This window comes from Drosophila miranda, chromosome 2 (assembly GCF_003369915.1).
Source record: "Drosophila miranda strain MSH22 chromosome 2, D.miranda_PacBio2.1, whole genome shotgun sequence".
Lineage (NCBI taxonomy): Eukaryota > Metazoa > Arthropoda > Insecta > Diptera > Drosophilidae > Drosophila > Drosophila miranda.
In genome coordinates, this window is record NC_046675.1 from 21288299 (window position 1) to 21311243 (window position 22945).

The 22945-nt window shown below is 42.6% G+C and overlaps 1 protein-coding gene across 1 annotated transcript in view; it reads left to right on the plus strand.

Annotated features, from left to right (window-relative positions):
* The window catches only part of LOC108154303 (cardioacceleratory peptide receptor), a 34085-nt gene extending 12210 nt beyond the window's left edge, over positions 1-21875 (plus strand). Inside the window, exons 2-7 of the mRNA XM_017284557.2 lie at positions 2107-2542; positions 19444-19579; positions 19650-19847; positions 19967-20227; positions 20285-20570; positions 20778-21875. Coding sequence (XP_017140046.1) covers positions 2162-2542; positions 19444-19579; positions 19650-19847; positions 19967-20227; positions 20285-20570; positions 20778-21012 — 1497 coding nt within the window. The 5' untranslated portion in view covers positions 2107-2161 and the 3' untranslated portion in view covers positions 21013-21875. The remainder of the gene's footprint in view (positions 1-2106; positions 2543-19443; positions 19580-19649; positions 19848-19966; positions 20228-20284; positions 20571-20777) is intronic.
* The last annotated feature ends 1070 nt before the right edge of the window (positions 21876-22945 follow it).

Sequence of the window (22945 nt, forward strand, 5' to 3'; positions counted from 1 at the left end):
CAATTTCACAATCAAACTCAATGCCGCTCGAAGGTTTTAGCGCCAATTGTGACAACGACTATGCTAAAATGCCACTGGCAGTGACTCGAGTCAATTCGGCTGCCAAGAAAAGTGTTGGTTTGTTTGTCAGCTTACTCAAAATATGTCAATCAAATTTCACTCAATGCCAGAAGCCAGAATAAGTATTGCGATCTGGAGAAAGGTGTTCTAGACTAATTTTTAGTCTATTTTGCATGCAAATTAAATGCGCATTAACAGCAGCCTAAAACTTTAATACCAAAATCTACTTATGCAAAGCCCAAATGGCTTGATTCGCCAGCCAAAAAACTTGAAAGCTCTTTGGGCCATTTCCATATGTAAATATCGAAAACGAAGAACTAAGCCCCGGGCATTTGCCAGAGGCCATCGACAAGTTGCTGCTGAGCTCAATTATTTGTCTTCTAAACTCTTTTACAAATTGTTCTTTTACAGACAATTTATGTAAGTTTCATTAGTTGCTGGGGAAATATTTCCCAAAAAAATATTCCAGCAAATAACATATATTGTTGTAGAACAAAGTTTAAATTTTTTGTGATGATTTTCTGCAACTGGTGCTCAGCGTTTTGTTGTCCCCTTACCTGATGGAAATCAAATTTTGATTTTGTTTATTTTATTTTTATACAAGTTTTTATAAAATTCATTAATATGAAAGCGAAATGAAAGTAAATAAACTTTTTATATGGAAAAATGTAATAACTAAAGCGTTATAGAAAAATGAACACTCAAACAGATAATCTGTTTATTTAATAAAATGAATCGACAATTTGTAAAGGTACATAAAGTAAAAAAAATATTTTCCTAAAAATATTTTTTAATGGTTAAAAAAAATTTTATGCACATATAAGAAATATAATCAACTTTAAAGCTAAGAGAATTTTGTATAGAAAGATAAAATCGCTCGATTGATTCAACAAGTCAATAACAGTATAGCCTTCTTCTATGCGCTTCCAGACTCCGATTAGAATACCCTCCGTTGAGCTATAATGATAAATACACAAAATAAATCCAAGTGGCAACATGTGGTGCTTCTCAATCCACCTGCTTCCTGCCGCTTGCCCCACAAAGCTGCTGTGGGTGACCAAATTGAATGTGTCAGAAAAGAAAGCGGGGCACCCAGACGGCACTCTCCACTCTGCTGGTGTGCGTGCGAGCGCGCGTGTGTGGTTTCGGTATAAATCATGGCCAAAATAGTGGCGTGCTGGCATTAGTGAACAAAATACCTGGCTGCAGTCAACAAAAGTTTTGACATTTTAAACACAATTTATTTGAGAATTTAGGACACGTCTTTGTGGCCTCCCGCCAAGTTGTGTTTAATCAATTTAAAGTTGCAGTCAAAGAGCAGAACGGCCACAGATGGATGCCAGACAGAGGCACATATGCATGCATAAATTTTCAAGTGAGGCAAGGTTCAAGGTTTTGCAGTAATCCTTTGTTCCAAGCTGTATCTCAGGCTGAAGCGTGACAGCCCCATTTGGGGTTAAAAGGTCTATTGTTCGCAGCTAATTGTTGAAATTCATGAAAGGACACGGAGATGGAGATGGTGTCCGTGTGTCCAGAGGGGTCAAGTCGCGTGCGTGGGTGACTAATTCAATTAGAGACACGTTTATGAGAGTATTTGACAAGCGCGTGGTGTCATAAATTATTCCAAATCACTGAACGCGCCCATTGGTTGGGGTCTTAGGTTCAAGGAAGCCCTAATAATTGCTATCGGAAATTATTAAACCCACATGCGATAACCAACTCGAAAAATAACAGCAGCTTTTGGCCTATTATGTATATCGCTTCCACCCCACTACAAAAGTCACACGCGGCGTATGGGCGATATTAATAACAGCCCAACAATCCGGTGCTCGGCAACACCTGGGGGTCCCCGTAAAACGAGTACATACAGAAAAGCCATGTTAACTGAAGCAAATGTTTTTGTATTCTGCCGGGAAAGTACTTAAAGCATTTATTACACAGCTTTTCATTCGGGATTTATGGGTTTTTAAGCATTCACACAGCACAGTACAGCACCCCGATTAACCCATACTTTAAATACTCTCTTAATTTCTCTCATTTTCCCAGGCGGATGGCAAACACCGCTCGAGCCTAGAGCTGAGACAGTATCTACGGCCGCGATATGCTGCACCTGAGGCTATTCGATAGCTCCCTCTACTACACGCTGGCCTCCGCCTCAGAGCCCGCCCCGGCAGGAGCTTCGCAGTCCGAGTCCGAGTGGGAGCAGGCGGCGGGCAATGACAGCCAGCTATCGCTGACAGGTGGGGCCGGGTCGCCGCCCGCCCTCGGCAGCGCAGTTAATCTGACATTTTTTACACCTGCAATATCACACGTGATGCTGGCGCCATCAACAACCACAACAACAGCGACAGTGTCGGCTACAATAGTCCAGACGACAGCGGCGCCAGGCCACGACTTAGATGCGATGTCGGAGGCGATCCACAATGCGACAGCGGGCCACTCGGGCGAATTGGACAATTTAAATTCGTTCTACTTTTATGAGGTGAGTAAGAGAAAGGAATGAATATGGAAATTTATTTCCCCACTAATATATTTATCGAAATCATGCTCGCCAGCCAATGCCAATGCCAAACGCAGACCCAGCTGTACGCTTCGATTTCAATTTGAATTCTAATATTTGCACACCAGAGCCACCAAAGAGCTTTTGCTTTGTCTGTGGAGTGGGTGGTAACTGGAGCTGCAGATGAAAGACAATTTAAACAAAAGGGGAAGCTGAATATTGTGTTCTGTTACCATAGATACCCTTGCAGAATGATAGTTTGATTTTGGTCAAATATGGTGGGGCTAAAGGGGAATCTGAAGGGATAAGACATAAAGAAGATTTCTCCACCAATCAAGGGCAACTAAAGATTGTAAAGGAGTTTAAATTTAATCAGATATTGAAAAGAAATATACTAAAACAAAACTGCAATTAAAACTGATGGGAATAATGATAATTATACCCTCTGAAAGTGTATAAGTCTACTCTTCCCAAGCCCGAAAACGAACGCCTTTGCCCACAAAGACAGAAAGGATTTTCTTCTAAATTCGCTCTTTGCCAAAAATTTAGCAAAAGATGAAGCTCCGCAAATAAGAAAAAGATTGAGCTAAGGGTCTTGGAGTCACAGCTGCCAGCGCCTTGTTGCCTGTTGAAACAAATTTCAATTTGGTGCAATTTCCCCATCCCTAGAATGAGAAATGCGATGTTGGAGCGGCAGCGGCAAAAGGCCAACTTCATTCCAGGCAGCCAGGCGGCAGCGACAAACAATAAAAAGGCAAATGTCATTTGCCAGCTGCAAATTAAGAAAAATTCAAGAGGGAAAAAGTTTTCGTGGATGGGATGGAGGGAGTCATTTGCATGCCGGGCACAGGGAGCACATTCCTTATCAATGGGGGGCAATCAATCAAGGGCCAGGGCGGATCGTGACAACAACTTCGATTAAACTAAACTTCCGTTCGGTTTTGCTTGGAGCGTGGAGAGGCTGCGATAAAAATGTAATGAAATTTCCATACGCCCCATCGTATAAATCACACCATTGTTGGGACGGAAGTAGCCCCTTGAACGGGGCCAATCTGCAGCCAAACCAAACCAGTCCGATCCGATCCGACAAACCTCGAGACCCTCTTGCCTGCACCCACACTCACACCCACAAATCCTGGAGCCGTGTGAGCCAAGTTTAAGCGGGCCAATCACTCAAAGTACGTGCGTGCGTATGTGGATGCCATAAATTTGGGTTTATTTAAATGAGTCGCCTGTGAGGACCGCAAAAAGAGAGCAACTTTTTCCACTGTCGTATTTAGGAGCCACGGCAACATATGGCATTTGGGCTGACAAAGAGCAATGTCAAGGGTTACTGTCTGTCTGACTGACTGTCTGTCTGTCTGCCCCTTTGACGAAACTTGCAATAATCTCTGGCAACAGCGGTTAGATGGGCAAATAAACGAGTGCCAACTGGCGAGGGCTTAGGGATATGATGTATGCATAGTTTTCCCTAAAATTCCATACAGGCGCATTCAAAATATTATAGCCCATGCCCTGCCACAATCAATTTAAGCTTGTTTTGGAAAGACCTAAGCCAACTGAACAAAAAATGGGGCTTCCCATAAAGTTTCCCGAAACTGCTGGCTTAAAATTGAACAATTTCAATTAGTACATTCCTGAAATCAAACGAATCGTCCATTTTTTAAAGCAATTGAACCGATTTTATTTATATTTACGCGGCAATAAAGAGTTGCAAAATTTAAAAAAATATATAACCTCCAACAGCGTGTATATTTTCCATGATAATCTGTCACACAGAGAACTGAAAACAGAAAACAGAAAGTGAAAAATAAAAGATAAAAGCATTGGCATAAAAAGGTCCCTGAACCTGAGCTGGCAGTATTTTCTGTAATACTCGTACCGTGTGTGCTGGCCCCAGGCATAACAACTGGTGGAAAAGGGGTCTGCTATGATTTGAAATTTAAATAGCTTAGTTAAGGATTTTGTCTGACCAGCGGTCATCCATGTCACCCTGTTGCTGAACCGTGATGCTGCTGTGATTGCGTTTCATCTGCTCAAATCCTTTGTTAACACAAGTAAATCATACAGAAGTTGCTTACTGCCGCATACATGCTGATATTGATGTCTCACCTTAAAGATAATAAACATCCAGATAGGGTCCCCGTCTCCCCAGCCTGGCTTAGCAGTAAGCTGGCCCCGAGCTAATGCCTCTGACACAGATATGCCAATTACAACTGGACTGGGACTGGAAGGTTAGCCAATGTCAAAATGCTGACCATGGCCAACAGTGCAGTGTTGCTGTTCAATAAACGAGAACGGGGGATCTGCGAGCGTTATCCCCATCGACATTGCCCCGCAACCAATGAACCGAATGAAGCCAAACTGGACCCGGCCACAATTTTCCGACTTGAATCGATTGCCGGGCCAACAGCCAACAGCGAACAGCCACCAGCCAGCAGGAGAAGGAATCAAACAAAATGCTCCATTTTATGTTTGTTTGTTAGCTCGAGGAAACCAAGGCATGCGAGTATTATGCAGCCGGACATGCTCTCAGAGCCATTGTTTGTGATTTGATGGGAATTCATTCAGAAAAGAAATATTTATGCTGGATATGGGATGTGCTAGAAATCCTTGGAGCACATTACTTCTCAGCTTATTACACCATACTCGTAATTACATATGTTCTAATGAGACTGGCCCTCAGTCAAACACACAGCCCCACTCCACGCACTCCTGCCACCGTTTCAAGGTCTTCATTCTTATATTTCTCCATCTATTTTTAGCCAGGACCTCATGTGGGGCCATATAATAACGCATATACATATGTATATATAGAAATATTGTACAATGGCGACCCTGGGTGCTCTGGCTAATGTGACCATCAAAGGCCAAAATTAATTGGCATTTTGTCGGGCTACAGCTGCAAATATTTGAAAAAAAAAAAATATAAGAAAGAATCCTGGCATATTTACACGTTGATAAAAGCCAAACAGATGCTATCAAATATTATGGCACTTAGTGTAGCCAGAAATATACAGAGCGGGTTAGGAGCCAAATAGTGGTCTCAAGGAATTCGAATTTAATAATGAAATATTGTAGATTATTAAGGAGTTGCCAGTCGCCTCCAGGCTCAATCCAAGGGAATACTGAAAATTCACTTTGATATAAGGCTTTCCTTTCCTTCAGCTCCGCATTTCCTTTCCACGAAAACGCGTCAATTCCAAGAACTCATTAATCTAGCGCAAAAATTTGTCTTAAGCTTATTTGCCAAGGAAAATTAAGCTTGTGCTTCGAGCAGAACGGCGAGACTTGACGCATGTAAAATATGGGACATGTGTCGTCGTCGTCGTTGATGCCTCGTCTGGCTCTGGCTCTAAGACTGAGACTGAGTCTGGCTCGGAGTCTGGCGCGAAGTCTGGAAGGTTAAACACTTAGTGGCCACAAAGCGGCATCATTAACCGATGGAGGCGAATCTCCCACCCCCCTTTCGTTTTTCTGCCTTTTTTAGCAATATAATTTGCCTCAAGTTGAGTTTTGCCGAGTGTAGTGGGCAGCCCAGAGAATTACAGCACTAATCGGCTTGAGCGAATGAATTCTCCCAAGGATGGGGAGCTCTGAGCTGCTTGTTTATGCTGCCGTGCCGAGCGTCAAGTATTTGCCAAGCTCTCGAGGCAGTAAATAAACATATGTTGGATCTGCCAGAGTGCCGGGAGTGGGCTCAAGTTGAGGTGTAATTACACTTGCAAAGCTTTAACGCAAATTAAAGCATAATTCCAGGCACTAGGCCCTGGCCCGCTCTCGACGCACATAGTTGGTCTTAATTACATTCGCCCATTGGCCGAGTCGAGCTGTTGACAAAAAAAATGCCCACAAGACCATCAAGTGCCTGAGTGGCCAGCGGGCCTGGCCTTAAATGTGACCGTGGGGACAACCGCAACACACACTCGGCTAGAAATGAGTTAACAACATTATTTGCCCGGCGACAGACGAACCGACCAACATCAATTTTATTAAGGCAGCAATGGCAACGGCAACGGCAACGTGCCACGGATGGCCGCAGGTCCTTGACGACTTTCAATGCCTCGTATAGAGGCTTTCGGCCGGGCCCATAAAATACGTTTTGACAAGAGTTTTATCTCGCACGTCGCCTGTTAGTTGGATGTGTCACAGCGATTTATAAGGATTTGTTGCCATCAGGAATATCCAGTGACAGCTGCAGAGAGAGAAAAAAGCTCAGAATTTCAGCGAAAAAATGTGGCTTAAAGAAGACTGAATGATAAAGCTGAATTTAACTAGGAAAAACGGAGTTAACGAATTTGTATCATGCCAAAAACATCCTTTTCTGAGTGTAACATTTAGTAATACTAGAAAAAAGAAAATAAGGAAGTGGAAACAGAAGCAGTAATGGATTAAAAATAATATTTGGTTTGTTTACTATTAGTTGGGCATTTACTTGGTCCCACCATCTTTCTCTCAGTGATGAAAACTCAAACTCAGCTCTTGTTCTCGATAAGATATAAGAATTATATTTCAGTACGTATTAAAAGTCAATGCACTTCCGCCATCTTCGGCCATCTATCCATAATGAGACCTTCAAGACACGTTCCTTGACTTTTCAGCCTCGATGATTTCTGTCAGCTCATTAAGCGTTCACCGACACTGAACTCCTGGAGGCGATAGTTCAATCCACAGGTTTGGTTTCGACCTCGGGTTCAATGGTCTTTTCAAGAGCATCTCTCTTGATGGTGGATGCTTTTCAAAAAGACTGTTCAAATTCCCCAAAGTGTCACTTGACCAGCAAAATCAATAAACATCTTCTTGTCAACTAATTGTTATAATTTGCCTCCTCGACTCCTATTTCTCCCATTTTCACGGCCACGGCCACTGCCACCAGCACCAGGCCTGTCAATGCCTCTGAAACGGGGGCATTGTCAAACTTATGCTAGACGACAGCATCCATCCACAAAGGCAGTAACAATGCTTAGAAGTGTTAATTTCAAAAATATTTCCAGGCCCCCAAAAGGGGAATGAGGCCCGAAGATGAATGGGTGGGAATGGATGGATGAGGAGTTGACTTAATGAGTGCTCAAGTTAATTGTTGGTTTATTTGTCACGCTTGAACTTTCGAACTCGGCGACAATTAAAAGGGGAAACTTTTCACATTCTCGAGATGGGATGGTTCTTGTAGCCAAATTTGAAACAGCGAATCAATAAGCAGCCAGCGTTTACCCGAAACGTTGCATGCAACTCAAAGGCGATATGCATGCCGAAGGCATTCTGCCGCAGGGGGAAAGCATAAAATAGAAAAGCCAAATGGCTTCTCGAAATTGGTTTGTATTTTATTTTTATTATCAGAAACTTTTTGTACTTCTCAGGAACCATAAAAATCAAATAAAAATTTAAACTTCCGTTTTTAAAGCCTCGAGAGCCTTTTACTGTCTATAAGCAATCAATCTTCTGCCCGCAAGGGAGGAGTCCTGCGGTAACCGCTATAAATAACAACACAGAACTAAGGAGGTCCCCCGTCTGGCCAAATCTGTGCCACGCCCCAGTCGTGTCTGCACATAATTTGTGAAATAGAACACTCGCTGCAAAGCGCAGACCCAAATTGAATCCAAATTAAATTGCAATAAATCAGCATGGCGTTAATAGCGTTCCATCTCCAACTGATAACCATTAAGTGGGCGTCGTCATGGGAGATCGCCGTACAAAAAGCAGGACTCCATCCACATGTGGGTTCGACTCTGGGGCTGGAGCTCATGGTATGCCCCCGCTGTTTGTGTTTCCTTTTTAACGTCTAATTGATTTGTTTTTCCCGCTATATTATATGCTAAGGAGGAACTGTCAGGAGCTCATTTGGGCTGGACCCACCCGCCAGCATCCCATTCATGTTTGCTATTCCTACACTCCACTTCAGTTATTGCTGCAATCAGTGAGGCACAAACAAAGCCCTGGGCCAACTCCTGACAAATGTATGCTTTATTATTGATATTTGTGTTTATCCAGAGGAATCTTTGCACGAAAACAAAAGTATCCCACGAATATAATAGACCAGAAGGAAAAACCCAGCTCCGGGGGCCGAAGCTCTGGAGACCCTGAAAGACCTAAGAATAGTATGGTTACCCTTGACTTTAGTCGAAGGCATCTTTAAAGCTCTGTTCCTTCACAGACCTGAGGCGTAATGTTGCACGATTTGGATTCCATTTCTCAAAAACGAGACTCTCTGAAACGTGATCCTAACGCACAAAGTGAAAGAGAAGTCAAAAAATCAATATTAAATGTTGGAAAACACCCGCATACATCATAACAGATATGTGCACACATTTGTCTTTGTGCTATTTTCCCTCCACTTCCTTTTCCTATCCTCCTATCCACTCTACAATCATTTGCGGAAGTTGTCTTAATGACAGACATCAAGAGACATTTTGTGCAACAATAAGCCGGGGCGATAAGAGCTAACCCCTAGAACAATTGGGGAGGAGACGAACACCAGCGAGAACACCCATCATATCCCAACCCATGCCATTCCCCCACGCTCAACACCGAATTTGTCAGATGCTAAAACGGAGCAGGGAAAAAAATTTAATTTCATTTTCATAAACACAAAACGCCACTCACTCTGGCTGACAGCAAGGCAGCAACAGCATAGTGGCACAGAAAAAGTGGCAACATTCAGTATGTCTCTTCGTGAAATGCTGCTGGAAAACGGCTCTGGGTTAAAATAGTGGCAAAAACCCCCCGCCCGGCTACACTGGCGCGTCATTACAATTTGCATGCATAAGCAGTCGGAGCGAGTGCACACAATAAATTTTACATAGCCCGAGTCAATTACAGCATTACTTTTACTGCTGCTGCTGGTGCTGCTGCTGGTGCTGCTATGTGGCCACTCAGCGTATGGGTAATCTAAAGCGGAGAACCCTCGAAAAAGAAAGAACAAAAAAAGAGAAAACGAAAACGAATGCATTCAAGCCGCGAAAAAATAACAACGAAGTAAGAGACGGGGCACCCAGCACAAGGACACACACCCAAGTGGATGACACTTAAAAAGTCGTAAAAAATTCGAGAGGAAACGAAAAAACGATTGTGTAAATTAAGCAAATCGTTAAAGCGCTGACATCCGAGCCTAAGGGACCAAATCTGACCCCCTGGGCAGATAATTACAGTAAAATGTATGAAGTTATACGACAATTTCCACAATGCTAAGCTGCATGCCAAGTGGAGAAAATAAAACCCTGAAAAATAAATCTCCCCAAAGCATAGAACATTCATCTTCAGACCCTTCTTCTTGCTGAGCTTCATCTCCAGCTGTTCTTGTGCAAGGGCGCGAAATGCATTTAATGAGCAAAACGTAGAAAGCGACAAACCAACAGCGAAATTATGCTTAGTAAATAGTTGAAGTACAGCACCAGAAAAAGTACTAGTCAGAGAGGGATTGAGAGATATACAAGCAGAGGGAGAGAGAGCCTCAGTCTGGGACTGAGTCTGAGTGCTTGGGTGAGCTATTTACATAAACCAGGTCCTAGGAAGTAGGTCACTAGCAGCAGCAGCAGCCATACTTGAGGACGCACCAAAGTATGCAATGAACTATGTGGCGCTTTAAGTAAAATTAAATTAAATGGCTTAAATGAGTGTCTATGCCTGTGGGGGCGCCAGTAAGGGGTGCTAAGTAAAACAAACTCTGAGATGATGTATTTGTATTTATTATGTGATGCTCCCTTGAGGAAATCCCAGGGAATGCCACTTGCAGAGTTGAGAAAGACTTTTCCTACTTTAAGAAATAACCTTTAATACATTATTGAGTGCCATTCGAGTGGGGCTAAACAATACACAAACGCGTTCCTCATGGCCACCACACAAAATCAAGTTTCAGTTGAATTTCACTTAAAAAATTCTCCGAATTTCAGTACCATTCTTTTTTGTTTTTGGTAAAATGTAAACGAAACAAGACGAGATGAGACGACACAGAAGGCAAATGCACATGTCAGACAGATTAGTTGCTGTTACAGACACACCTAGAGCATACATTCCCATCCACCGACGCCACTGGAATGGGGCGACGGCGACCGAGTGCCACATCAAAGTAGCTGCACGGAAGCACATGCCAAAAAACCATCAAAGTGCCTGAGAAGGCGGGCGGGAGGCAGGTAGCACACGTGGAAAATGCACTCGATGGGCAAAGTCATTTACGCAATTTTGATGAAATTGGCACAAACATCCTCACCCAACTCATTCCACTCATCCACACTTACCCATCCTCCACCGCCATCGGGTGTTTCCGATTGACTCTGTCATTGCCAGTTTGATGATGATGATGTTGGTGTGGTTGATGATAGATGCCAAACATCTCCCGCGGATATGCAGCTTTTAATATTTCCTTAATGTTCAAGGTTATTTGATCGCTCCATCTTCATCTTTTAGTCGGACTGCTCTCATTTGTCACACAATTTTCTTTTATGGCATTGTTCTGCTCGAACTGGACCAGATCTATGGGAAATTTAAAAGCAAAATTCTGCCAAAGCGTGCAACAGTCGCGTACGCCCTGCCGTTTTCTACGTGCTCCATGTCAAATGTGTCATACACCAATACAAGCACACCAGCCAACAATGTACGAATGTGTGAGTGAACGTGTTCATGTAGTACGCGTGTGTGTGTGTGCATAAATGATTAAGTGTGTGATTGCATTTGGCCTGCATGGCACGTACGCGCCATGCATTTTTGCCTTTGACACAAAGCACTTTATAATGCCAGCACACGCACAGATACAAAGATAGACTAAAACACCCACACATACACTCAATTAGAGAGCTGGACATTTACTGTTGCCTTCGATTCGTATTTCCCATTTAATGGAGGAGCTCTTTTTCAATTGGAATTTAGTTTCTTAATCTCTTTTTGATTTTGCAAAGAATTGTAGGGTACTTCTTGGCCTAAAGATTGGGAATACAGATATTGTATAATGAGATAAGATATACAAAATTTTATTGGTGGAATTTAAAAGAAATTTAAAATCCTACAGAATTTGTAAATATTTGAGTCTATGGCGCATATTTTATTGTGGTTCCTGTTAGATCTTTTATATGCTAGTAGCAGCTTTGGGCATCACATGTCCTTTTGAAGTACTCTGAGTAGTACTCTGTAGCTCTGAGAAGAATTTGAATGAAAAAGGCATCGCCCTCTTCCTACCTCATTTATTTTTCAGATAAGTTTCAACTTTTCTGCTTAAAGGAATTAATACAGTCGTTGACTTTTAAGCATACTCGAAGATTTTAAATCTAATTTGAGCAAACTTTCAAGCTTCGAATTTATACCTATGTATATGCAAACAAGTTACAAAGCAGTAGGTGGTTTTTGAAGCATGTATATCCACATTATTTTCCCATAAGACTGGCTAATGAATTGCTCTGACCAGTTGGTAGAACTTAAGTTTTGATCAAATTAAAATGACTTGTCTAGCAAGCAAGTAGGTTGATTCAATTAGATGTATAAATAAAAGCAGAGCTTTTCCCTCAAACTAAAATATAGTGTATAGTTTGAAATACTGCCTTTTCACGGGCCTTATGTTTATCCAGTCAGTCAGCCAAGAACTTTGCCAAGTTCCTAATAACACTCAGCTGCTCACTTTAATGCCAGCTCCAATGTGCATCTTCGCTATCCCCATATCTCAGTTTGAAAACTTTATAGCCGAAAGTCGTGCCCCACCAATCCCTCAACGAGAACAACCGCAGCAATTTGCATAACAGAACATGGCAACACTTTTCATTTACACACAAAATTACTTGACTTGGCACCTCGGAGTCCGGGGGTAGAGCTGAGGCGGGACGCTCAGAGGAATCAAGTCTTACTTTAAATGGAATCAAAGTCGGCCGCCAAGTGCTAGTCGAGCATATAGAATAGCATAGCACATGTACAGTGGTGTGGGAAAAGCGGAAAAATAACAAAAAGGAAAATTTGTAAACTGCAGAGGCAACAAAATCAGAAATAACAACTCTGGCGTCTAGTTTTTAGTTGCTCTGGACCACTTGACTGCCTGCCAGGCAGCTAGTCGTCCTTGCCAAGCATTCGACCGAGGACGAGGACTACACGAGGATAAGGATGAGGACTATGACCGAGGACCGACTTGCCCAACTTGTCCGAGCTGTTTCCTTATAAAGCTGCTGCATTTCCGTGTGTCTCCGAACTGCTCTCACCACTCGCCCCACTTCTTCTCTCACGCTGTCTCTCTTGGAGGTTTACTCGTGCTCCTTTGACAAGTGCCAGTTGTGGAATTTTAAATTAAGAAAAAGTTTATTTAGCTTTCGATAGATTCTTTCGGCGGACGGGACTCCGAGCTTGTCTTTGGCCGGGCTTTGCGTTAATCGGAAGGTGCAGCTGTCGTTTTTAGAGCTGGACGTTAATTAAATTTGTTAGATTCCTGCGGGTGGAGTGGGGCTGACAATGTGTTTGGAGCTGGATCTGAAGTTAGAAAGTTTCGGCAAATACTAGTATATCAACAATACCTACTTTTAGCTCGGTTTGCTTTCTCTGCTCCTTTCTGCACAGCTTTAAGGGAATGTTGCTCCAAACTTTCTGTTGGTTCACGATGCTGCTGTTGTGGAAAGTTTATATTTGGCTTGGTCTTTTCCTGTGTGGCAGTGTGGCGGAGGAGGGGACTCATCTAAAGTTCGACTACAGGCATCTAATGATGTCCATAGGCATTAAGTGAGGCTAGCCAGGGCCAAAAATGGACACGAGATCACTCTTTCGGGCACAAGTTTGTGGACATACCGGCAAAGTTTTTCCCCAAGGAGGTCTCACTTATTTAAAAGCGCCATTCCATGTAAAATTTAAGTCGTTAAAGGAACTGACTAAAGCGGCCAGCCAGTCCCGAAACGGTGCACTACAAAGGCAACACATTGTAATACTTACTGTCGATCTTTAGTGAATAATTCTGCACTACTCGCAGACAAAGACCTACACAGGAAAATGGCCGAATCAAATTGTCTGTGAACGGATAGCCAACTTCTTACTTACCCTGACTGACAGGCAATGTCTAGTTAAAATCTGGCTTCAATTTCTTGGCCCAGCTGGCCCAGTGGCTGGCTGTCAACTTATCTGCTGACCACACAAACAGAACGATTCGGCATGGCTACTTAGGGGCCTGGTCCTTAGTCCTGTCCCTCGTCCGCTCATTTGGCAGACGGGTAGCGATAGTCAGACATGTGTCTGCTGCTTATGTGTTAATTATCACTGGCCCAGAGACCCTAGGGGAACCCAGCTCAAGCGGTAAATGGCTGGGAAAAATATTCAAATATATGCCTGACTTGACTTTTGGTGCGTACGCGTCAGCGCACGAGTATCACAAAGGCCTATGTTGTTTATGCAAATTGCTGAAAATATACACACTCACACCAGAGTACACACACATATATTTGTAAACCATAACTTCCGCCGACCGCAGCAGCAGATTCTCCACATTCACGTCCTTTACGAGCCCGAGGGTTAGGCGTAATTTGTTTTGCATAGTTCCAGGCGCGTGTTTGTATTTATTGTTTGCCTTGCTGTCTTTCGGTCTGTCTCCTGTTAAAAATATAACTTTGCCTTTGTTTTCCCATCGTCTGGTCAACGGGGAGAGTGCGTGTCCTTGCTTGTACTTCTGGTGTTATTTCGGTGCAAATTTAATTTGCCTTGTGCTGAGGTTATGCCAGAATCAGCCCATTTCAGTTGATATTTATGTTTGTCTCCCTAATTTATTTATACATTAGATACATTTGCATTCAGCTGGGCTATCTATGCGCTTCTTTTATGGCCATCTTTCGGCCAACCAGCAAAAATTTATGTTCGACTCATTTGATTAATGTGTGTTTTTGCTGGCCCCCAGAATTTACGAGTCACTGGCGTAACAATTTGAGGTTTGCGCTGGGGGCTTCCTTACACATTTTTAGTGTTTGCCGGAAAATTTATCGATGTGTTTAGTAGGTCAGCTGTCAGAGCGGAGACCCATGCTACTAATCCTTCATTAGCCCCAAGTGCTTAAGCTGCTTTAAAGTTGTGAGGGAGCCCCGAGCGCCCCGAGCGCCCCGTTTGGTGACCAGTTAAATAACCATTATGTCAGCAGTCAGTCTTGATTTGCGTTTTGCTCCTTTGCCACTGGCCACATTTTCATAACTGACATCACAGCTGACCACAATTATGTTGGCCAAATCCTTGGCAATTTTTCATATTTCCACGCCGACACACAGTGCCACCCAATCACCCACACATTGGCCCGAGTGGCCCGAAATTCCACTCAACAGTTTGTCAACAGTGTGTACAAGCAGTATTCCCACTTGCTCCTGATGGCCCTAATGTCGAGCTTTTATTAATTTCAATTTGTGTCAACATCAACGCCAAATATGCACAGGGTCCCAGAGTCTCGTGGAAGTGGCATGATTTAAGCCAGCTGATGACAAAATGTTTGGCCATTAGGCGAATTAAAGCGCAGTTTTTCCCAAGCTCCCTCATGTGGCAGCATCATTCATCTGGCAGCCTGCCCCCAGCACCAGCCCCAGCCCCAACCCCAGTCCCGTGTTCGGGCTGACTTTAGTGGCTTTGGTGGGCGAACGAGTTCATAAACGGTCGGATCGGGCCATTGTTGCCCAAAATAACAGCAACACGAACAACTATAAAAACCATGATTGATGTGCTCGGCTTGACCCAAATGCATGTTTTTATACCAAAATAATACGCTCTCATCTCCTGTCGACCATAAGCACTAGTATCCCTATCTGCTACATATACGTAAGAATGTACGAGTGTACATATCTATAGATGATGCTTCTCCCTTCGTAGTGGTGACAATATGCTGGAGCTGAGAGGAGTTCGTTGAACTTTCGGTTTAAGTTTCAGCTAATGCTCATTATCTGACCATTTGCTGGCTCAGCACGCGGCGTATACGTAATATGAAATTTAATGTTACTTTATGCAACTTCTGCGGAGAGTGCGAGCGCCGAGCGCCAGAGCACTCAAGCACAATGTAATCGCTATTAATGAATGCCCTGAAAAGTGCCAAAGAAACGAAGGCAAACCAACAAGCAAACAAAACACATTCAACACGGACTCTCCCAGTGGCAGCTACATACAAACTGAAGCTCCGCTGGCAACGCACAATGGCAGCCGAGTGCCATGTGCCCTTCGTCCTTAAGTCCAATGCTTTTTAAATATGACCAACAAAAATAAAAGTTGATTAAGCTTATGGCTGAGCATGCCAGACGTTTTAGTACCCTATAAACGGAACAAGCAGGGTTCGATGGAATAATTGAGCGCCGCCAGACTTTGTTCTAAGACAATTCTAGTTATGTTTCAGCAAACAGCCTGGACTTCAGAAAGGCTCAGGCCAGCACATACGCCACGGGACAACACGGCGATGAGACAATACATTTCAATGCCCTGGGCAAGCGCTGGCACTAGTATTTTTTCCAAAGCTGGTGACCATTCAAACGAATGCTGTATACCAGCTTTGTAAATAATTGCAACACTTTTTTAGTGTAGGTATATTTTTTCAGATAACAGAATATCTCTTCATGTGCGGCACAAAGGAAGTCAAGCACATACACATCATACACATTTATATAAACTCATATATGTTTTTCTTCATTTTTGAGCCCATCCCTTCGGGCTGGGGTCAGGAAAAAGTTTTACGGAAAGGTCGCAGTTTTGCCATGGAGCCCAGCTTTTCTATGATAGAGTTTTAGACAAATACTTATAATATATAGAGGATAATTATCCCAACTAATGGCCAGGGTATCCCTCAGTCCCCATCTCGCATAGGAGAGCCCTAGCAATGATTCTTCTCTGTTGTGAACGGCCGGTCGCATTGCCGCGAACGCGAATGCGAAGTCGGCTACGAGGACTGATTTATAAGCGCAGCTGCCTGTGGCTGCCACGTCTGCAGCTGCAACAAAAACAGAATGGAAAGCTCCTTTTCTTGCAAAATGAAATTAATTTCCCATTGCCTGTGTTTGTGGCCACCCATTTGTCTTTGTTGGTGCACTTTACGATCCGCCGGCAGCGGTTCAAATTTGTCAGCACAGGCGATTTAGTGAGCTTAAAGGCGAAACCCCAAAGCCGCGGAAAGTGCACTTAAAGTCACACAAAAGTGCAGAACAAGATGGGCAGTGGACCACCAGCAGGAGACTACCATCATTTGGAATCGCGTGGCAGTCGAGTGCCAAGTGGCTGCTATTGTTGTGGCTATCCCACTTAATAATCAGACATAATAGTTTGCGGCGGCAGCTAAAGTTTCTAATGCTGCAACAGGTGGTGCTTTTGTTGCATGCTGGCCCCGTGGTTGAATCCCTTTTTAATGAGGATTTACGGTTGCCCGAGTTGCTGCTGCTCTCTGGCCCCTTCTGTGCGTGTTTTTCTACCTTCTATCTGTTCGCTAAGCGTTTGCCTTTCGGGTTATTGCTTGAACTCTTTTTGACTCGAAATTAAATTTCGCACTTTTAATGTTGTTCTCGCAGAAAAAAGCAATTTCCTCGAGGTGGAAAGCCAAATTGAAAAAGGCATAATGACTTGCCAAAAAAAAAAAGGGCCAACCGCACACACACAAAAACCACTCACACAAACACACACACACAACAGCAGAAAAAAGGCAACCAGAAATGGTCGATCATTAAAAAAGGCTTACAATGTGCCATTTATTACATTTTTATATGGCCCACAGCATGGCACATAATAAAAATCTAAAACAGACTAAAAAGAAATCAGGAAAAAGTTGCTCTCAAATATATGTATGTATGTTTTATTAACAATATTTCCTCCCTTTTTTGCTTGATTTGTTAAATATATTAACTTTCAGATACATCTCCTACATTTACCATCAATGTTCTCTGGTAATTCAATTTATTTGCAATACTCTACTTTAATTGGTTATGGAAAGCTTTTATTTCACATTGAACCTAAATGGAATTCGGTGGAAAGTGAATGCATACTGAATGAATAAAGATATTGAACAGGAAGGAATCTACAGTATCCTATCTATGATAGAAATATGTATATATCCACCTTAATTCCGACCCTCTGGTCATTCAAGTGGTAATTGAACTTTAAACTTCCGAAAATATATTTGGAAAAGGATAAATTTTTGTCGTTTTCTATGTGTGTCCATATTTAAAATAGACATTTATCCCACATCAAACAGTTCTCGTACCGCAGTAAAACCATTTAGGGACTTTTTTAAAGTAGCACGACTTTTAGCAGTTCTGAGAAATTCACGATGTATAAAAAACACCCGTACACCTCTTCCCGCAAAACCTACTCCTATTCAGTGGGAAATATGTGGATCTGTAAACGCAAATATTTTGCCAACACTTTCCGCAAAAAAAGAAGCGCAGAACGTGCGAATTTCACCCGAAAGATGGGCGCTAATAAAAATAGGAGCTGAACCAACATCAAATGGGAAAAACTTTTGAAACGCGTGAAAAGTTTGGACTGCCTTGAGTTAGGTTCAGTCGAGCATATCCTAGAAGAATATTCTCAAAAGTCATGGTAGAAAATTGCACTCAACTTGGCGAGAACACAAACACTTGAAGACAGAAAGCCGAAAAAGGCTTTAAGAAAACTGCCAACTCATTTCGAGGAGGAAAAAAATCAAAGCTCGACTCCAATCTGTAAGAAAAAGTGTGGAAATTTGCTTTCAACAAATGATTTGGGGCAGAAACAGCAGCCACATTTAATAATAAACGCGACACCGGCGAATAATGAAAAACGGAGCAGACAGGATGTGTAAAGAATGAGTAGAAATAGCTGGGCCCTGGTCGTGGTTTGTTCATTTGTTGATTTATGCTCCAATTTGCGCAACATGATGGACTAGCAGACAACAGAGTGGTCCAAGGCCTACAGCGCCAAGAAGTCGCCGGCAAAAAAACACATTTCTTTCTTTCGCACTTAGGCCCGAGAAAAGAAAGCAAAGTGAATACTGCAAACATAAGTAACTTGTATGAGCCACAAAAATATGTAGCATAAGCTCGGGCGTTTCTCAGTCTGGGCGAACCAAGGACGTCGCCTGTCAAGTTTTTTTCGGGACAAGTTTGCTTGGCGTCTGACTGCTCAGACCTCGAGGCCATAATTCAAACTTACCTTCGATATATGTGAGTCTAAGAGATGTAAACGCCTTCCAAGTATATTTAATTTTGAGAAAAACATTAATCTTTCTGGAAATGTATAAAGTATCAGTTGAAAACATATTATCTTAAATATGTACACAAAAATGTATTTCGAATGGTTTCATTCAACCTTCAGGACCTTATATATTATTCCTATGAAACATGATAATCTACTCTACTATCATTTGGCATTCACATATTATATACCAAATAATAATGAAGTAATACAATTTTCAATTTGATCAGCACTTGTGAAATGGAAATTTGATATTACTTTTTATGCGTATATTTTTGGATTTCCTAGGAACGCTTAGAGTGTAGCTATATTTGTACTGATTTCCCACTGACAGTTCTCGGCACTTCATTTTGGCAGCAATTTCCTCAGCCAGAAAAAGAAAATATCACAAAACGTTTGCTGTCTGCCTTTTCATCATTACTATTTCTGTGGGTGGGTGGGTGTGTAGGTGTATGCGAAAGAGCAACTGTGTGTGTGGGCTGGCTCTGCTGTTGTCCTAGTCTTGTTAGTACTGAGCTGGAAACAGCAAACTTCCGCTGGCACATCCTGCCCGACAGGGCCCACTCCGTGCCCGACCAGGTCGGTCTCTGGCTCTATCATTTTTATGGCTATTTAAAGAGCCATAAACAACGAAGTGTGTGCGCGTGTGTATGGGCGGGCATTAAATTGAGTTTTATGCGTGATTTCCGTTCTTAACGCTTTGTTGACAATGAATTTCATAAGTGTTTAATGAAATGTGACCGAAATCTGTTTCTTTCCAGACGGAACAATTTGCGGTGCTGTGGATACTCTTCACCGTCATCGTGCTGGGAAATTCCGCGGTGCTCTTCGTGATGTTTATCAACAAGAATCGCAAGTCGCGGATGAATTACTTCATCAAGCAATTGGCCCTCGCAGGTGAGAAGGGACGAGGTGGTTGCCCTAGCAATTTCCCCCTAGCTTCCACATTCACCTGCCTTTCATTTAGATCTATGCGTGGGTCTGCTCAATGTGCTGACGGACATTATATGGCGCATCACGATTTCGTGGCGGGCGGGCAATCTGGCCTGCAAGGTTATACGGTTCTCGCAGGTGTGCGTCACTTACTCCTCCACCTACGTGCTGGTGGCCATGAGCATTGACAGATACGATGCAATAACGCATCCCATGAACTTCTCAAAGTCGTGTAAGTCTTTGTGCGAAAACTTTTCTAATTGCCAAACGATTATGTCCAAAGCGAAATGTTTTCAGAGAAATATAACTGTAGGTATATAAGAGTATATTTTGTTTCGTTATTCACCTTAGGGAAGCGAGCTCGTCATTTGGTGACTGGCGCCTGGCTCATCTCAGCCGTCTTCTCGCTGCCCATCCTTGTGCTGTACGAGGAGAAGCTCATCCAGGGTCATCCGCAGTGCTGGATAGAGCTGGGCTCTCCCATGGCCTGGCAGGTGTACATGAGCCTCGTCTCCGCCACACTTTTCGCTTTTCCCGCTCTGATCATCTCCGCATGCTATGCGATTATAGTCAAGACAATTTGGGCCAAGGGCTCTATATTTGTCCCCACAGGTATTCATCTACTTTAAGTACTAGCGGAATTCGAATTTAATTGGATGTTCCTTTCAGAGCGAGCTGGTTTTGGTTCGGCTCCTGCCAGACGAGCCAGCTCCAGGGGCATCATTCCACGGGCCAAGGTCAAGACAGTGAAGATGACCCTGACAATTGTGTTTGTGTTTATCATCTGCTGGTCGCCGTACATCATCTTCGATTTGCTGCAGGTCTTTGGCCAGATACCACACTCGCAGACAAACATCGCTATCGCCACCTTCATCCAGAGCCTGGCTCCCTTAAACTCGGCGGCCAATCCCCTGATCTACTGTCTGTTCTCCTCGCAGGTCTTTCGCACACTGAGGTAAGGTCTATTATACTATATATGTACAGCTTTTAACTAGGATATATTTTAAACGGACTTAGAACTATAAAAGGCATTTGTGGTGTGATAGTGCGGATAATCTTGGACCTAGAATGCTATATAAATATTTAGAAATATGGCTTTATTCATTTTCCTCCGCTTTATCTATTATTTATTGCCTTTTCCTCTTACGTTCTCCCCTCGCAGTCGGTTTCCACCCTTCAAGTGGTTCACCTGCTGTTGCAAGTCATATCGTAACAACTCGCAGCAGAACCGTTGCCACACGGTGGGGCGCCGACTGCACAACAGCTGCGACTCGATGAGGACGCTGACCACCTCTCTGACGGTGTCGCGCCGCTCCACCAACAAGACGAATGCCCGGGTGGTAATCTGCGAGCGCCCCAGCAAGGTGGTGACCGTGCCGGCCATGTCGGAGGTATGATAGCTGGCGCACACGACCCGCAAGCGTTCAACGTTTGCGGTCCACGGGCCCACATCCTTCAGCGATGCGGAGTTCCTCTAGAATGGTAAAGGACAGCGACTGCGACTGCACGAGAGGCTTAGACAATAAGTTCGATAGTTGTACTAGGCATAGTGAAAGCCAAATCTAAACTGTACGTATAAGTATGCCAAGTCTACGCTACGAATTTCAAACATTTAATATTACGAGTACTCTATGTATTTACTATATGCATTTTCGATCTAATAGTAGGTAACTACTCATTATCTAGTACTTACTTTACTGGCGTTTGTGTAACTTTTAATTAACGCTAAGCTGAAGCTGAAATTTGGAAGGATAAACGAGTTTCTGAGTGTCTCTAAACGATTAAGCTGAAATGCCTTGAAAAAATATATTTATTTAGGAATATTTTTTATCGTTCCACGAGTATTCTCTAGAATTTTCATTCAACACTCATACTACTCATATTTCTAAGAGGAACTTCGAAATATCAAAAATAGTACTTATTATTTTGAGTGAAATCAAGTACTCCCTTAGCTAATTTCAGACTCCCTCCTATTTGTATTCTATTAAACAGACTGATGATTTATTTGTGTTGGCAGGAAAATCTCATGATTTCATTTCTTTTCAGGCCTAACTAGCAGTTAAGGCCATTAAAATTCCATCTCATCCCCTGTACATATAGTATTTATACTTATACAGAACATGTGCAAGCATCTGAAACCAAATTCTATTAGGCATAAGTAGGCCCTAAGAGTTAATAGAGCATAAAGTTGTAGTCAATTTGGTTTAAGCTAATATTTATTTCATAATTATGTGTAGAAAGCAGAATAAAGGCCACAAATTCTCACAAATGTCACAATGTGTCCCTCTCTTGCGTTTTCATTCATTTTGGCACGCGCTGGAAAATCTATTTCGGTGCGCCCCAGCGCACAATGGGCACAAGGACGACAAGGATGATGGGTCCTGCGGCTCAATTTTGCTCTCACTTCATTTATAATTGTTGTGATGATGGGAAATTTGTCTGTGGCCTCGGCTGACGTCACCAGAGAAAGTCAACAGAGCAAACAAATTGAGCGACAAACCCAACAGACAATGAAAACATATTGGTTTCTGCGGCCCAACAAACAGCCAGAGGTATTATTGTCTCAATAAATAGAAAATATACGAGTGCTATGCAAAGTTCGAACAGAGAATCGCGCAAATACGTATATACATTTATGTATATATGCAACTTTGTAGAGATATTCTGTTTGTATTTGCCTCATGACTGGTTAAGTCCTTTTACATTTCACCCTCTTTAAATATGATCTCCCCTTTTCCTGATTTTTAATAGCAGTGAAATATATATACAGTCCGGTAGATGAGGCCTCCATACTATAGGCCTTCTGATGAGGAAAAATAAATTGATAAAAGTGTATAACAACATTTGCGCTGGGGAATGCGCTTCATTGGACGCGGCCAGCGGAGAAAATTCCATTAAGGAACTCACTGAGGACTGCCGCTGACTGTCGAGCAATTTTGCAATTATAATTTTCTATAACTTATTTGTGACCCTCTAAGTTGTAAACTTACAAACAAGAAATGGAGAATAACTTGGGTCGCTGATTGATTCAATTTTAGCATAAAGTGTTTTGAAAGCATTGACTTTCATTATTTTAATTATAGATTTATTTTTGACAAAATGTCAGATTATAGTTACTGGATATACATATACCTAATAGAAATTCACAACTAAAATAAAAAAAGAAGAAAACAGAAATGAAGAAATACTATCTCCAAATTCTATAGACTTCGTTTCACAGGACCCATACGTAACATAGTGTAGTAGGCTCACGTACCGATAGTGCCATCTCTAGTTTAAGTAAAAAACGAACCTTGGTAATAAAGAGAGATGGAAATCAGAATACCAAAC